The sequence below is a fragment of the Megalobrama amblycephala genome, linkage group LG12 (assembly GCF_018812025.1).
Source record: "Megalobrama amblycephala isolate DHTTF-2021 linkage group LG12, ASM1881202v1, whole genome shotgun sequence".
Lineage (NCBI taxonomy): Eukaryota > Metazoa > Chordata > Actinopteri > Cypriniformes > Xenocyprididae > Megalobrama > Megalobrama amblycephala.
Window position 1 is genome coordinate 33,349,855 of NC_063055.1, and position 18,417 is coordinate 33,368,271.

The window sequence follows — 18,417 nt, forward strand, 5'->3', positions numbered from 1 at the left end:
AGTTCAGGCAAGAATTAAAAAATAAGTAAATTCTATATTAGTACTCAATTTAAGCTTGTAGAAATTAAAGCATAAATATCAACACAACAAAATTAAGTAAAACTACTCAACCTTTCTGATACTGGTGTTCCCATCATGCGCTGGGTCTTGAATAATTAATAAGTTAGATTTTTCGCTGTTTTCCAGCTGTTTTTACACTGTTTTATCATTGCTTTTGTGGTTTTATTTACTTAGATGTTTTTTTAAGTAAAGCATACACTTTCAAAGCATGGTTTAATTCAGTGTTATATTTTTTGAGTAAAATGTACTGCAAAAGAAACTTCAACAAGTCAAGTCAAGTCAAGTCAAGTCACCTTTATTTATATAACGCTTTTTACAATGTAGATTGTGTCAAAGCAGCTTTACATTGATAACTGGTACATAATTTTGGCTGCACAGCAGCTCTTAAAGAATAGTGTCAATGCAGGCAGATCAAAGCACTGTTGAATATCAAATGTCAAGTCAAATGTCAAGTTTCCCCAACTAAGCAAGCCAAAGGCGACAGCGGCAAGGAACCCAAACTCCAACAGGTGACATCAGGTGGCAAACAAGTGGCAAATAGGTGTTAAAATGGAGAAAAAAACCTTGGGAGAAACCAGGCTTAGTCGGGGGGCCAGTTCTCCTCTGGCCAACAGTGCTTTGTTACGAATAAGGTTGCTATCATAAGTCCGATAGGATCACAACATTCAAAGTATTTATTTCAGTTCCATCCAGTTGAGGATCGTATTCATCACGCCGGTATGGACGGTTGTTAAGGAGCTGCGCCACTGGTTGTCATGTTGATGAGGCCTTCACAGTTGACTCAATCTCTGCTGATACTTCAGGGCTGCGTTGTGGTCGTGTCAAGGCGCAGGTCCTCGATCTCACCTGGATACAGCCCGAATCCGGTTGACTACGGTAAACCTCGGGATAAACAGAAAGTTGCCATTCTTCTTCTGATGTAACGAGTACATCTGGTGTTATAGGAAGTGTTCCCGGTTCCGGCTGACCTAATTTATTCAACCTAATAATCCTTTAACGGATCTGAAAATATAAATTGATAATGTGTTATGTGTATGCCAGGTTAAAGAGATGCATTTTTAGTCTAGATTTAAACTGACAGATTATGTCTGCTTCCCGAACAATGCTAGGAAGATTATTCCAGAGTTGCCAAATAGGAGAAGGATCTACCGCATGCGGTTGTTTTTAATATTCTAGGTATTATCAGCTGGCCTGAATTCTGAGATCGCAATAGACGTGAAGGACTATAATGCATTAAGAGCTCGCTCAGGTACTGGGGAGCTAAACCATTCTATCAACCTTTTACTGGCCAAGTTAAAATTACTTATTTTCTTTGTTAATTTTACTTATCTTAGTTAAGTAGAGTTACTTAATTTGAAATTTACTTTAAAAATATGCGTGCAAAAACTTGCGAAAGAGAAATTAAGTACATTTTATTTATTGTTTTTTACAGTGTAGGATGGCTTAAGGTTGAGTAAAGCTTGGGGTAATTTTCATTTGAAAGTGAACTAATCCTTTAACTACAATCCTACTTACATTTAAATTAATCTTTGATACAATGCACTTATTGTGTACACACATGGTTTTACATTGTACTTATATTTAAAAAAAATATCTGTATGTAATTACATGTAATTAATTTATGTAATTACATTTACAAATACACTATTGACCCTTCCCTTACATCTTAACCCAGCCAAACCTACCCATAAACCTGGCTAAACCTAACCTTACCCGTATCCCACCTCAATAGCAGCAAAAGTGTTTTGGAATACAATATGAACACACTAATTAAATTGTACTTATTTTTGATCTAACATAGTAGTTAAGGCCACCTAATATAATGGGACCAAAAAAGTAATTTAAAAAGTTAACCCGTACGATACATAATCGTACGATAAGCTTCATATACCTAACCCTCGGTGCATGGAGCGCGAGCATATCACGAAACTTTGATTGAAATCGTATTGATTTGAGTGTATTGTTGCTTATTGTTCACAATGTACCTATTAGTTGCAACTTCTAATGTATTTTCACTTCTAATGTATTGTAGTTAAATGATTAAGGATCTACATTAACTGCTCATTGTAGCATAGGCGAATAGTGTTTGTTAGTGACATATTAATTAAGTTAAATAAAATGTTATCATAAAACCTTCATGTACTGTAACTTGCTTTATAGTGACATGCAAGACACTTGATGTAAATGATTTCAGGGAAGAGAGTATCATGTAATCATTAAAGAGTTTCCGTCACTGGTGTGGCCCATTTGGACTCGTCTATAGCCTAAGCTTTAAAGGACTCATTTCCGACAGCAGCCGTTATCAGACTGAGGTGTCGGAATGCAGCAGCCATTCTTCAAATTACTGTGTCAAACTTTTAGGTATAAAAGAGCTTGAGGCTCTACTGAGTGTATACAGACAACGACACAGAGAAGACAGAAGAACAGCAAAAAGATCAGGAAACATGAAATCGCTTGACATTCCTCTAGTCGGCCTTCTCTTACTCTTCAGCGTTCACTTCACGGGCGCATTCCCGCTGCAAAACACGGAGGACATGGATGTCTTAAAGGTAAGACCAAAATGAGAGGGGAAAAACTTGCTTATTAATGCTCGCACAATAGGGCAGTGAATAATGAGCCACGTGCGGCCCTTTCAGCTTCTTCTACAGCGACTGGAAGAGTCCATTCCTGCTTCTTCTCAAGACCAGATACTGTCGAAAGGAAAAGAAGGGGCGGCAAATCTTGAAGAAACCCTCGTTGAACCTCATCCTAAGACTGACATGAGAGACTATCTGTCTGCTCGGGACTTGAGAACAGTCCGACAAGACTCCAAGCGATACTCCGGGTGTTTCGGGAGCAAACTGGACAGAATCGGTTCCATGTCGTCCCTGGGATGTAACACTGTCAGGCGGTCAGGTAACGACGTCATTTCTATATAGCACAGCCAAAGTTAATAGGAATATAGCGTAGCCTACTTTATAATAAAAATTAAAGAGCTGCTTTTTCTCAACCCCTTAATATATTGAGTCAATTTGATGTACAGGCCTGTGGTTTACTAACTTACACATTTCTCTATTTTTCTCTCTCTCTCTTTCAGGTCCTAAGAAGTCTTAATGATCATAAACTTCTACACTGTAAACATTGAAACTGTGCAATTGTTATTTTACTTGATCTGACCTTACAATGACTTTTGTTGGCGTAACCTAATGTATTCAGGTTGATTCAGTCATACTAAATAATGATGTTGACTTGAACAAAAAACAAACAAAAAAAATGTTACCATTTGAAGCACATTTTTAGGTTACCCGACAAAATATTGTTTAATGTTATTATCTGCGACAGACTCCAACAATTGTTCTTAACTATATTTATTTCGATATTTATTAAATTATTTAAATAGTGGAGTTATATATTTATATGCATCTTTAATTTAATTGTCAGTTAAATCAGTTGTACATGCCCTCTTTAATATACAATAAATGTTTACACATGCCTTGGTTTTGGACATCTTTTATTCTCTTTTTTTTCTTTTCAAGTTTTAAATCATATGTGATGAGGTTATAATGAACTCTGGTCTGCTTCCTCTAATAGGCTGTAATTATAATAATAAATGTTATTTATAAAGTGCCTTTCCCAAACTCAAGGTCACTGTACAGGAAAATGTTTATAAGTACTATAGTTATACAAATAAAAAGGATAAATGATAATGTTCTTGCACTTTTTGCCTGATGACAACAACATGGTTCCAGTGATCAAACTGTCCACGGAGTCCATCCTCAGGGCATCATTATCAATGCAACCTGTTTCAGCACCACGGAGAGCAACATCACTTCACATTACTCAAGGGAACTCAAGGTCACAATCCTGACTATGACTATAAGTTAGGTCTATGTTGTCACAAGGTTTGGCAGTGGAATTTACAGCAATAGTCTTGCAGCTAAAGTTGTTAATAAACATGGGAAAACTGAACTATTTAATTGATCTAATTAAGTGAACTAAAATGCCGGGTCTGGGCAAGTGGTCATGTTTTATATATAGCAAATCATTAATTACAATTTCTGGTGGCCAAAACAGTTTGGTATTTTCTACATTGCATTTTTTTTTTCTTTTTTCCTGAATTGTTTGTGTTTCATAATTGTTTTAAATTTCAAATACAGATACATTATGGAAGATGGCTTGTTTTACTTTAGATAGTATTTACACTGTAAAAAATTTTTTCATGATTTATCATGAAAATAACATGAACATTTTTTCTTTTGTCAAATCAACTTAGATAATTAATGTGGTTCAGATAATATAATATTTTGAGTTTCTGTTGATTAAACCAATCGCCTTCATTAACTCAAAATTTTTAATTTCAGTGAACTCAAAATTTTAAGGCAACCAGGTAACTTACTTTTTACTTACTTTTTATTATATTATATTATATTATATTATATTATATTATATTATATATTTCCGGGTATTGCTTGTCACAGTAAAAACAGCCTCAGTTTCCTTTATCTGCCACTCCATATGATATCATAACCATTATGTTTATTCTGAAACATTTCAGATTACCTGTATGGCACTGAAAACACTATCACTCTAGGTTTTAGATTGTCATCTGTATTAAAATGTGTCTATTAACCAGTTTAGTTTAGTTCGCACAAACATGCACAGGGGTAAAAGTTCTGGTGCATTTTTATTTAGAGGAAAGCGGGGCACAACCTCACACTTTTTGACTTTTTTATTTTTTCCCCACATTAATTTCACACATGTCTAGTACAATTATGTGGTTTTGTTTCATTAATACAGTGTATACATTTTTCTTTATATACCCCAAAGGAATGGAAGTGAAATGTGACCATATGGCAGCTTAAAATGTTGCCTGATCTAATAAAAAAAATATATAAGACAAACTAAAATATTTTATTAAAAAAAAAAAATAAATAAAATGACTCACTTTTTTATATATAATATTGGTACCTTTTAATAATTAAAAATAGAATAACTTTTGAGTTTGACAACAAAGACCACAAAACACAGCTATACAGTTTAAAACATAACAATAATAATAATTAATTATTTCTGAACATTGATTTCTCTTTCTAACATCATAAAACAAAGCAGTGTTACAACAAGCCCCATCTGCGCAACTGGGATTTAAACCATACTAGTGTCTTCTGCTGGTTAGATAAGCATTAAAGAACTATCTAAACTGCCAGATTGGAGATTAAAATAATATCAGATTTGTCTCATTTTATATAAACGCTAAAAACTGAAATAAAAAAAATAATTTCAGAGAGAAATTTACTTTTAATATGGTCTAATGTTCAGGGATATCTTCCAAAGATTTTTGAATTTTGGTGCATTTTGTTCTGTTGATATGGCAACTAGTAAATACATTAAGTTTTGTCATGCTGGCATGTGTGGAAACTTTTAAACCATGTGAGTTACAGTTAGCCCCACGTTAGGTCATGCCCCACTCACCCCTACTCTTTTTCCATAAAGTCATCTTTTCAGTCAACATCATTGGGCTATATATAGACCATCATCTGCTTTAACCCCCTATGGTATACTTAGTTGTCTTTTGTATCAGTTCTGAGGTGATGCCGGAACCATGTGAGACACTCGTGTAGCGGATGCATTCCCGATGATGCCTGAGGTCACTGTTTGTGTCCAAGTTACCGGACCCACCGCAGATCAGGAGTTCTCCAGCAAGGCACCTCACACTGCACCAAACAGCCACTTAAAAGGAAATCTAGTCCAGGAGCGTTATCAGAGATGAGGTGTCGGAATGCACTTCACACAGTTTACAAAGGATGAGCGACTGACAGTCAACTGTCCATATATAACAGTGAAGCAGGCAGACGGCCAGTTCAGAGGGAAAGAAACAGCATCCAGAGGAACCCAGAGATGATCAGAGGACTAATTCTTACAGGACTGCTGGTCCTGGTTTGGCACCAGATGGATGTACAAGCGCATACGTTGAGCAGACACAGTTCTTCCACCAACATGGCCAAGCTGAAGGTATTTCTGCTTTGAATCCCTTTTCTTAAAAATCAAGAGTACTTGCTGTTAAAATCTGTTGGATCTGTTTACCTATCAAGGCCTTGAATTGAATGAGATTTATTGTGAGGCAAGAAACTCTTTATTGGTATCTATGGTTCCAAGAAGAACCTTTAACACCCATGGAACCTTTCCATTTCACAAAAAGTTCTTTAAAGTGAAAAAAGCCTCTTTAGATTATTAAAATGTTCTAAGAATGTTCTCTATTTAAATGGTCTACTTTAGACATTCTAACTACATGTCAGATAACTCTCATTAGAGTATTAGTAGACTGTTATAGGTTCGGGTTGGTAGATTAAGTTGACATGTAGTTGCAAAGTTACTCATAGTCAGTAGAATGTTGTTGTTGGGGAGCATCAAAATAAAGTGTTAGCAGATATTAAGAAGACCGTCTACTAATACTCTAATGAGATTTAGTTGACATGTAGTTATAGTTAGTAAAATGTCTGAAGTGGACCATCGAAATAAAGTGCTACCAAGAACTGTTCACTTAAAGGTTCTTTGAGGAACCCAAAATGGTTATTTGGCATCATTGCAAAAACCACCTTTTGGGACCTTTATTTTTTAAGAGTGTATATTATCAGCTTAAGCATGCAAAGAAGAATAAAGTTATACAGATTTCAAGAAAAAGAAAATATTTCAACGAAAAGGCTATTACTCAATTCATTTTACACTTTGCTGCTCTACCAGAGCTTGTTGCAGCAGTTTGAGGAGGCCCTGACCGAAGAAGAAGCTTCCGAGAGAGCCGTAGATTATGAAGACAGCAAAACCGTGCTGGAGCAGAGCCCCGCTTCCACATTCTGGGACAGAGACAGAGACGAAGAAGCACCTCCAGCGGAGGACACCAACCCCCCAGATGGATTTGAGACACAGAGAAATCGTCTTATTGATCTTCTCATGTCAACCCGGAGCAAAAGCCTTTCTGGGTGTTTTGGGGGAAGGCTGGATCGCATAGGGTCATCCAGCTCCCTTGGGTGCAACTCTAAAAAAGGTTAGCTACGATGAGTGAATACAGTGACATTAAAATTACAGTATATTTTTATGGTATATAAATTATTTTACATGTGGATAGTTGTCCATGAACTTTTTTCATAAAAAATTAGGATTTTAGATTAAAATTTACATATATTTAAAAAGGGGAAGTACTTCTAAATCTAAGGTCGTGTAACTGTCACTTATCACCTTAGATAATTAATGTGGTTCAGATGTGGTACATAATATTTTGAGTTTCTGTTGATTAAACCAATCGCATTCATTGTATTAACTCAAATGTTTAATTTCAATGAACTCAAAATTTTAAGGCAACCAGGTAACTTACTTTTTTAAGTTAAACCAACAGTTCTTTTTAACAGTGTTACTTGTAATTTTCTGCCAGAACATTTTATGGACATTTCCTTTAACCCTAAAACACAACACAATTCAATGTGCAATTCAAAATATGGGTAACACCTGTGAAAAATTAAAACGGAAAAGTTCATATTAACACAGTGACCTTCTGACCTTTCTTAGAGTGCAGTCTCTCATATAAATATGAGCTCATAAAACTGCATTAGTAATTATAGTAAACATCTGTAGAAGGAGTAGAAAACAGGGAAATGAAAGCAAAATGTTACAAAATGTATGGTAAACTGAAACTGTATGAAAAATGTTTAAATCTTAAGTTGTTTAAACATGAAAACTAATGTAAAATGTGGAAATTAAACAAGATTTTGTAACAAAACCCTTCCATATTTTGCAATCCCTGTTTTGTCATCTGCTTTACATTATCTCATGGTTCATATTTGTTTGATATATTTATTATTATGTACAAGTAATTGAGTGCTAATAGGAATGTTAAAATACATACAGTATATGACATAATTATGTGCATTATTAATGCTTTACTTGATCTGCATTCATTTATGAGGTTTATGAGATTTTAATACTCCTGCTGGTGTTCAGTTCTGCTGGGCTTTATCAAAATAGCACTTCTGTTATTCTTTTTGTGTGTCACGTATTTCTACAGCTGAAACTGTACTTAGAAATAAAATGTAAAACTCCTGACGTTTTTCTTTCAAGAACAGTATGTTTGGATGCCGGGCTTTGAGGTCTTTGAGCTGTAGTGTTGAATGATAATAAAGTCCTGGTTTAAAATCATTGTTTAATGGTGATCTTGAGAGAGCTCAATAACTCAACATAGAAACATAGAAACTCACCATCTACCCCTTTCTCCCATTCATAAGGAATCTAGGTTGTGATACATTTAACACCCACACCAACTCTTCTAATGGTCTCATTACAGCACACATCAGTAGTACACTATAATGAGTCGAACAGCTGCAGGTGGTTATTACTCCTGAGCTTATCAACACCTGCCCTAAGCCCTAAAAAACTACAGCCATGTCAGCCTTAATCCTATTACACAAGCTCGGCGGGGTCTCTCCTGATTGCATGAATAATGCCTCCGTTTCAGACTGCTGCTGCAGTGGACGGCTCTCATTAGAAACTTCAGATATCCACGCCGGTCCAAGGCGATGAGTGCGTCACATACTAACAGACTGTCAGAGATGGATTTCTCTGCTGTGAATCCACTTAGATAGCACTGACAAGAGAATGAGCGAGACCTTCATATCCTCCAATTAGACGAGCAGTCTGCAAGAGCGCTCCTCTGGGAACTCTCGTGTCAAACCTGAAGGTGAGGATTGGTGTTAGCCAGCAGGTTAATCCACTACACTGAGAGATAAAGTGGCAGATATGATGTATGACCATAGGCAAAATGTACTCCAGGTGGCGGAAAATCCTTTTTATACTTTCATATGCACTTACTGGGTAGTCCAAGACAGGATTTTTCACCCACTGAGAGAGTATATATATGGTCAGTTCAGGTAAATTGAGATGACTGTCAAAAAGTGACTCAGTGTACCTGAATTTCACCATATAGGGGAGAGTGGGGTGATTTGTGCCAGGGGGGAAGTAGTTCCAACTGGAAATTGGTCATGTGACCACATAATTTTGAAAAGCCATCCATTTTACTCATCCTCCAAAAAAGAGAGACACATGGCATGAGAGGAAAGCACATTTTAGCTAAAAAAAACTGTTTTTTCCCTTTCAAAGTAAAATTTCTAGGATCAAGGTTTTTTGATTGTAGTGTCTGAACAATTATAGATAAGTTTGTAAACATTTCACACATGTTTTAGTGCTTTAGCAGGCTACACAATGAGTCTATACAGTTAGCATGATGTTAGCTCTTAACTGCTGGATCATGCTAGTTTTTCAAACTTGTGGGTCTAGGGTGATTTGTGCCAGAGGGCCTGGGTTAAGTTTTGGCAGTGGCACAATTCACCCCCACGTATGATTATTTTCAACATATTATTAATTTGTAATTGTACATTGTACTCTTACATTTGAGCAGTTAAACTATGTGACATTCTTGATTTTAGACCAAAACCCATCATGCCACGCACTTATAAAACGCACTTTCTGAAGATGAAAAGCATTAAATGGTCCAGTGTTGTGCAAAAGGCATGAAAACAATGAATATTGTGTGAAAACTGAATGGAGATTATCGAATTATCATAAGATTTGTGACTGATTTAGAGCACAGCAGAACTCGGTCAGATAAAGTCTTATTAATGAAAGTTCCTGTCAAAAAAAATTAATTGTATTAAAAGGGCAGCTATAAAAAAAGCCAGTGTTTAGCAGCAAACAGGTATTTTCATCTTCAGAAAGATCTTTCTTCCTCCCCATTTTGCATGAAAACTGTGACTTGCTTAATAATGTGGAACAATCTCTAAGTAGGGTTTCCATAGACCTGGCAAATTATTTTGTCTGAGATTGATACCAGTTATAAGACATGGATAAATAAACAAACAAACATTTTCTTAGGAAAAACTAAAATCTGAATGTTTATTCTACTGAAATCTTACTGATATGTCACTTGCATAATAATTTGTAACATGGCGCATTCTTATGTTATTCTTATAATTGACAGACAGCGTTCTATGTATGTCAACAGGCATCTATTGCCAAAGCCTTTTTGCCTGAAATGATTCACAAATATCATATATTGTGTATTTAAAGGGCACCTATTATGCAAAATTCACTTTTACATGGTGTTTGACCATAAATGTGTGTTGGCAGTGTGTGAGCAAAACCACCCTAGAATGAGAAAAATCCACCCAGTATTTTTTTTACAATCTCAATAATTCATAAGCACTGTCTCAGAACGCACTGTTCTAAGATTGCTCTCACTGTGACGTAGAATTGCGCTAAGCCCCACCCACGTGGTTTGATTGACAATCTGGTTTTGGCATAGACCCCGACCTCGGTGATCGGTCAACCATCCTCCATTGTTTCAACGACAGCCGGTAATGTCTCCTAAGAAACATAAGTGTTCTGTTGTGGGATGTAATAATGAACATAGTAGTTTTCACTTACTTCCGACATCAGAGCCACTGAAAACGCAGTGGATGGATTTTATTTACGAAAGAAAGGCGCCACTCAAAATTCCAAAATACGTTTATGTTTGCGTGAATCATTTTTTGACTGACTGTTTTGAGAACGAGGGTCAATTCAAAGCAGGTCTTGCTTCAAAGTTAATCCTCAAGTGTGGATCGTTGCCTACTGTTCGCGATCCAACGTCACCTCCAGAAGAAGTAAGTGTATTTAATGTTTTTTGAGCAAATAGTCATTTCAGTCGATGTCAGCCAATTCAATAACAAATGCGTCTAAAGTTGTTGTCGTCGTCGTAGAATGTCTGTGTATATAATTTAAACCTTGTTTGTATAGTGTGTATCCACACGTGTATATATATATATATATATATTTTTTTTAAAGATATTGTATTAAAAACTGTGTATGTTTACTTAGCAAACGTTATCACAGTATTTGTGTTTGTAGTTTCAAAAAATTGCGCGAACGTTATCACAGTGTGTGTGTGTGTGTTGCACATCCATAATTGCAAAGGGGGCGCGATTAAAACTCTATAAGTACATAAATGTATCAAATAACCATTCAGAGACGTCCTGCTCCATTCTCAATTGTGTTTCTTCTGCCGGAGTCTCTTCATTAGTGATGTGTCGTTCTTGAACGATTCGTTCATTTTGAACGAATCTTTAATGTGACTCGGGAAGAACGAGTCGTCTCGGGGGGTGATTCGTTCAGTCGCGCATGTGCAATATTCTACAGGTTCTGTACTGCTAGAAGTAGTTCACCTGATGATTCAATTGATTAGTTCATTTCATGAGTCTTTCGGGTTTTGAGTCGTTCCTTAATCACGTGACAGACCCATAGGCTACCAATGCATTCTGAGCCGGAAAGAGAATTGATTAGTTCTTTTTATGAGTCTTTCGGGTTTTTGAGTCGTTCCTTAATCACGTGACAGACCCATACACTAAGCCAATGCATTCTGAGCCGGAAAGAGAATTGATTAGTTCTCTTCATGAGTCTTTCGGGTTTTGAGTCGTTCCTTAATCACGTGACATACCCATACACTATGCTGTGTGACCCAAGCACATTATATTTATTAGTAAATAACGTTAACTCTCCAGTTTTGTTTGAGTTTGTGTTACAACTGTTAAAGCTGAAGTTATCATAACCTTGATGTTTTAAACTAACATTAATAACTCAAATTCAAAATGTTATTTGCTTTTAATTTATGTCATTATGTCCTTTTTGAGCAATCTTCTTATATTAGACCAACATGTCAAGTCTGCCTAGGAAAAGCAATTATTATAACAGCAAACTCAAAATTGGAGTAAAAATGAACAAACTAGGCTATAAATACTTTGTATTGTAGGCTTGGATTATTATATTATTATATAGCCTAGTGTTTATTTACAGATAGACAGTCAAAAAGATAAATTAATCAATATTTTATTTATAACAGGGCTTTATTTATTTATAATAACACACCACAGATCCTCATAACAAAAACAGTGACATAAATGTCAGAAATAGCGTATGGGTCTGTCACGTGATTAAGGAACGACTCAAAACCCGAAAGACTCATGAAGAGAACTAATCAATTCTCTTTCCGGCTCAGAATGCATTGGCTTAGTGTATGGGTCTGTCACGTGTTTAAGGAACGACTCAAAAACCCGAAAGTGAAATGAACTAATCAATTCTCTTATCGGCTCAGACTGCATTGGTTTAGCATGGGACTGCCTGTCACGTCATTAAGGAATGACTTAAACCCGAAGACTTGTCAGACAAGAGGTGAGGTGAGCTTAATCAGCTTGTCATAAACTGAAGACTCAGGTAAAGAATTAATCATTTCTGAATCTTATAGCATTGTAGTTTTGTATTGTTTGTAGTGGGATCAACGTTTGCATAAGTAGTAGATGTGTTGGGGAAGTAACACGTAACATTTTAATTACATTTTGCTAAAATGAACGAAATGAACGAAATGACTCGAAAAAAGATTCGTTCATTTTGTTGAACGAGACTCAAAAGTCCGAGTCAGTAAAATGATCCGAACTTCCCATCACTACTCTTCATCATCTGGGTCTGATTCCGGTTCAAACATGTACGGCTGAATGCCATACAAAACAGTGGGCCTCTCACTCTCAGCCATTCTGCTTCTACCAACTGTTTATTGCCATAGGTATGCAAGTTACGCCCTCATCCAAAGGCAGGGCGGGAATATGCAGCTCATTTATATTTAAGGTGGTACACACCAAAACAGCTCTTTTTAAAACAGGCCCCAAAAATGACATTTTCAAATGGTTATAATAAATTAACTGTGGGGTATTTTGTGCTGAAACTTCACAAATACATTCTGGGGACACCCAAGACCAATATTACATCTTGTAAAAAGGGGCATAATAGGTGCCCTTTAAGTTTTTTGTGTTTTCCCAAAAACTACAAAATATGTCTTAGCCTATTCCAACAGTTTAACCCTCAGGGGTCTGAGGTTTTTTGGGGCCCTGGAGAAGGTTTGACATGCCCTGACATTTGTGCTTTTTTCAGTTGTTCATAAACATATTAATGGAAAAAGTGTCATTGCACTGTATTCAGCACAAACTAGGCTACAATAATATGTGAGGAACATGTATGTACATGTTTGTGTTTTTGAAGGAATAATGTTTATGCGTGGTTATTGAAAAAACAAAAAACTTAAGTCACTGAAATAAAGCCAAAAAATATATATTAAATTTGTGTTCACAAGACTTCTGGGTATTGGAGGTTGTAGACTAGAGTTTTTGCTTCAAAATTAGGTAAAAATTATGCTGCCTGCTTGTTCATATAAAACAATAGAGAGATTTAAATTTTCTAAAACATCAAGAAACACAGTATGCGTGGAGGCGTGAATCATCCTGAATAATGGGTGATTCTCAAAAGAATCACATAAAGAGCTCTAATGTCCTGCATAAATAATGAGCTCTTTCAGTCAGGTAGGCTGTGAAAAAAATCATGTCTCAGCTCATCATGGTGTAAATCAAACATACAGAAAAAACTGCAATACTGTGAAATATTATTACAATTTAAAACAATGGTATTCTATTATATTCTTTAAAATGTAATGCATTTCTGTGATGCAAAGTGTCTGAACAGTTATGTTACCTCTATGGCATTTCATATAGGCTTTTAGCTTAAAAGCATGCACATTTGGAGAAATATTGATGGATTCTCATATGTTTGTCAATTTTCTATACAGAGGAGTAATATTTATTCAATATTTATTGTCTTCACTATGAACGCTGGATACTGTTTTCAATTCATACTTGCAGCCGGAGGGCGCTCTGTACACCTTTAGTCCACAAATCCATATAAAGAAGAAGAAGAACCAGGAACTAATTGCATGTCTTCTAGAGCTCGCTAACCATGGTTTTAACATCCAGATAAACACTTTTCAAGACAATAAATACACGATTGAGACGATGAATGCATGCATTGCCTCTGAATTTGCCTCTGAATAGCGCTGACTCCGTGGGCGTGGCCGCATTAGCGGATAATGAGCTGAATTACTGGCATCTGACATGGCTCACTTTTCATACAGATTACATAAACACAGAATTTTTGTTTTCGATTTGACTTATATGATTTAAAACCTGACATTTCAACGTTTTTTTAGACATAAGTCACATTTTTTTTGTGATTATTATTCACTAAGTTACAGTTAATTTTCTAAGAACTATCAGATTGGATTTGTTTTGTGATTATTATTCACTAAGTTACAGTTAATTTTCTAAGAACTATCAGATTTCGTTCAGAGGCAGACGAGAGATCACGCATCATGTTAGTTTTCTTTATTTTGCAAAAAGCACAACATTTTGTTTTTACTCTGAGTGTACACAAATAAAAGAAGATATTCCACAGATTAAAATGGTGTATAGCTCTTAATTGTATGTGCAACATTGACAAAGTATTTTGAGTCTCTTTAACACTGGTTAGAAAAAAAACGCGGTGGTCACGCCGGCGTGACCGCCAACCCCAGAGTGTTAACAATATCTAAATAAACCTTAAATGAGTAATTTTGTATTGAATTTGTCTTGATTTCATATAGCATTACAGTTCATAACATTAAAATGTTCTGTTTTACTTCAGAAATGACTGGCACAAATTACCCCTACGTATTCTCCCCAAAGGCACAACTTTCCCCGCACCAGGGGCAAGTTGTGCCACGAGACCACTTCTTTTCCCAAAAGCTATATTTCTGAAACAATTTATTTCAGATCCAAAGTTATTGTTCTCAGGGATGCACCACATCCTGAAATATATGTACATTCTTAAGTTGAAGGCATTACTGCCATGGCCTCACTTTAAAGTCACTTTGAGTAAAAACTGGCACAACTCACCCCACTTTCCCCTACTGTAGTTTCTGTAGTATACTGTAGTTCTGTTGACTTTTCTATAAAACACTTCACTAGTTTATTGCATTTGTCCACTAACAATATCAATGGATACTAATACATAATGATCATGGATTCATCAAGTCATGAACATTATATATATATATATATATATATATATATATATATATATATATATATATATATATATATATATATATAACAATTATGTTAATGACAGTGATGGAAATGACAATATGTTTTATAATAAGGTTACATTAGTTAACTACTTAGTTAACATTAAATAAGAATGAAATTAAATAAGTATTGGAAGATACTTCTACAGCATTTTTTAATCTTAGTTAATGTTAATTTCAACATTTACTTTATTAAAATCAAAATTTGTATTTGTTAACATTAGTTAATGCACTGTGAACTAACATGAACAAACAATAAACGACTGTACACTAACTTTTGAAAAATGTTTTGTGGTAAAATTGTTGATGGAAATGATGCCACAAATGCAAGACAGTAATGCTTGAAAAATGTATTTTTAATGATAATATTTAAGGCTTTTTATTTAACTTTTTGTTTAGATCATAACTTATAATAGGCTAATTCATATTTTTAGAATGGTTTTCATAGTTTAAGACTAAAAGTCTGTCTGGTATGATAATAAAATCGATACATAGCAAAAATAAAGTCTTTGTGTGTGTGTGTGTGTGTGTGTGTGTGTGTGTGTGTGTGTGTGTGTGTGTATATATATATATATATATATATATATATATATATATATATATATATATATATATATATATATATATATATATATATATAAACAGTGCCCTCCACAATTATTGGCACCCTTAGTAATTATGAGTAAAGGCGGCTGTGAAAATAAATCTACATTGTTTATCCTTTTGATCTTTCATTCAAAAAATTCACAAAATTCTAACCATTTATTGAAGGAAAACTGTTGAAAGTGGGGGGAAACTCAAATTATGAAATAAATGTTTTTCTTCAATACATGTTGGCCACAATTATAGGCACCCCTAGAAATTCTTATGAGTAAAATATCTCTGAAGTATATTCCCATTCATATTTACATTTTTTAGCACACCAGGGTGATCATGAACATGAAATTGTCCAGCCATGACTTCCTGTTCCACAGGAGTACAAACATGAGGAAACACAGAGGCCAAATTTCCTTAATCATTCATCACAATGTGTAAAACCAAAGAATATAGTTCTGATGTGCAGCAAAAGCTTGTTGAGCTTTACAAAATAGAAAGTGGTTGTAAGAAAACAGCTAAAGCATTGAAAATCCCCATTTCCACCATCAGGGCAATAATTAAGGAGTTCCAATCAATTAAAGATGTTACAAATCTGCCTGGAAGAGGACATGTGTCTAAATCTTCCTAATGTGGAGTGAGGAGGAGAGTTTGAGTGGCCAAAGACTCTCCAAGGATCACAGCTGGAGAATTGCAGAGATTAGTTGAGTCTTGAGTCTCAGAAAGCCTAAAAAAATGATCAAACAGCACCTACATCCCCACAAGTTGTTCAGGAGGGTTTCAAGAAAAATCCTCTACTCTCATCCAGAAACATTCTCCAGCATGTTCAGTTGTCAGACACGACTGGAACTTCAAACTGGACCGGCTTCTATGGTCAGATGAAACTAAAAAAAAAAGAGCTTTTTGGCAGCAAACCCACCAGATGGGTTTGGTGCACACATGGATAAAAAGTACCCCCTGCCCACGGTTAAATATACTGCTGGATCTTTAATGTTGTGGGCCTATTTTTCTGCTGGAGGTCCTGGACATGTTGTTCAGATACATGGTATCATGGATTCTATCAAATACCAACAGATAAAAAATCAAAACCTGCTGCTTCTGCTAGAAATCCAATAATGGGCCATGGTTGGATCTTCCATTAGGACAATGATCCAAAACAAACATCAAATCCAACACAAAAATGTGTCACTGAGCACAAAATGAAGCTTCTACCATGGCCATCTCAGTCCCCTGACCTGAACCCTATAGAAAATGAGTGGAGTGAACTGAAGAGAAGAAGCACCATCATGGAGCTGGAATCTGAAGGATCTGGAGAGATTCTGTATGAAGGAATGGTCTCTGATCTCTTGTCAGGTGTTCTCCAAACTCATCAGGCATTATAGGTGAAGACTCAGAGCTGTTATCTTGGCAAAAGGAGGTTGCAAAAATTTTGAATAAAAGGGTGCCAATAATTGTGGCCAATGTGTTTTGGAGAAAAATTTCATTACACACACACACACACACACACACACACACACACACACACACACACACACTTTATTTAACTAACTAACTAAATATATATATATATATATATATATATAGTTAGCTAGTTAGTTAATTGACTTAAAAAAACTTTTTTTTATTATTTTATTATTATTATTTATACATGTGTTTCAAAGGATAGTGAAGGGGAAGAGCCAAGAAGTGCAGCATACAGGAACTTCTTCGATACTGTTTACTGTTTGCAAGCATTTCTTGAGAGAATTTTTAATTTAGACAGAAGCTGCTATATTATAAGATTATGATTTAGTGATTTCAGCACTTATGAACTAAAATGACATCACAGATAGTGTCTGAGTCTTGTCAAGAAAAGTCTGTGTCAGTGACATATCAAAAACCATCTTTGTTAAAGATTGGAAACCTGTAATACTTTCGAAAATGTACACTGGTGCATGGACATGTTGCCTTCCTCCTTCACTATGCATCCTTAGTTCAAAGCCACAGATGTGAACTGGAATGAAAACAAAATGACAACATCCTAATTTGCCATTGAGGAAAGCCACAATTAGCTCTCAACATTTTATGAGCCTTGTTTCCTTGGTGGAAATTGGATCTGTACTGAAATAGTCCATGTCCGACACATCAGCCTACATTAGGAGGTTTGATGCATGTGTCAGAGCGTGTTTAACTCCACGCACTCGGCCGTGAAGAACTTAATGAATCAGGCACTGAGCTCTACTGTGAATATGACTGATGGAGAAGCAGGTGCAGGGACTCTTTATTGATGCCAAAGTGCTCATTCCTGTATTCCATGTAGGTTACTCATCATATAGCCTACAGTGCCTTCCACAAATATTGGCACCCTTAGTAAATATAAGCAAAGCCGGCTGTGAAAATAAATCTGCATTGTTTATCCTTTTGATCTTTCATTAAAAAAATTCATAAAATTCTAACCTTTCATTTAAGTAAACAAATGAAAGTGGGGGGAAACTCACATTATGAAATAAATGTTTTTCTCCAATATACGTTGGCCACAATTATTGGCACACCTAGAATTTTTTATGAGTAAAATATTTCTGAAGTATATTCCCATTCATATTTACAATTTTTAGCACACTAGCGTGATCATGAACATGAAATTGTCCAGCCATGACTTTCTGTTCCACATGAGTATAAATTGGAAACACAAAGGCCAAATTCCCATAATCATTCATCACAATGAGTAAAACCAAAGAATATAGTTCTGATGTGCAGCAAAAGATTGTTGAGCTTCACAAAATAGA

At 35.5% G+C, this 18,417-nt stretch overlaps 2 protein-coding genes across 2 annotated transcripts; both read left to right on the forward strand.

Annotated features, from left to right (window-relative positions):
- The first annotated feature begins 1,962 nt into the window (after nucleotides 1-1,962).
- Nucleotides 1,963-3,497, forward strand: nppb (natriuretic peptide B). Its single transcript, XM_048210501.1, has 3 exons — nucleotides 1,963-2,609; nucleotides 2,697-2,955; nucleotides 3,137-3,497. Exons 1-3 carry the CDS (start codon nucleotides 2,505-2,507, stop codon nucleotides 3,151-3,153), a joined length of 381 nt encoding a protein of 126 aa, XP_048066458.1. The 5' UTR covers nucleotides 1,963-2,504; the 3' UTR covers nucleotides 3,154-3,497.
- A 2,178-nt stretch (nucleotides 3,498-5,675) lies between these two features.
- On the forward strand, nucleotides 5,676-8,220 carry nppa (natriuretic peptide A). The gene is made up of 2 exons (XM_048210337.1): nucleotides 5,676-6,051; nucleotides 6,781-8,220. Exons 1-2 carry the CDS (start codon nucleotides 5,938-5,940, stop codon nucleotides 7,084-7,086), a joined length of 420 nt encoding a protein of 139 aa, XP_048066294.1. The 5' UTR covers nucleotides 5,676-5,937; the 3' UTR covers nucleotides 7,087-8,220.
- The last annotated feature ends 10,197 nt before the right edge of the window (nucleotides 8,221-18,417 follow it).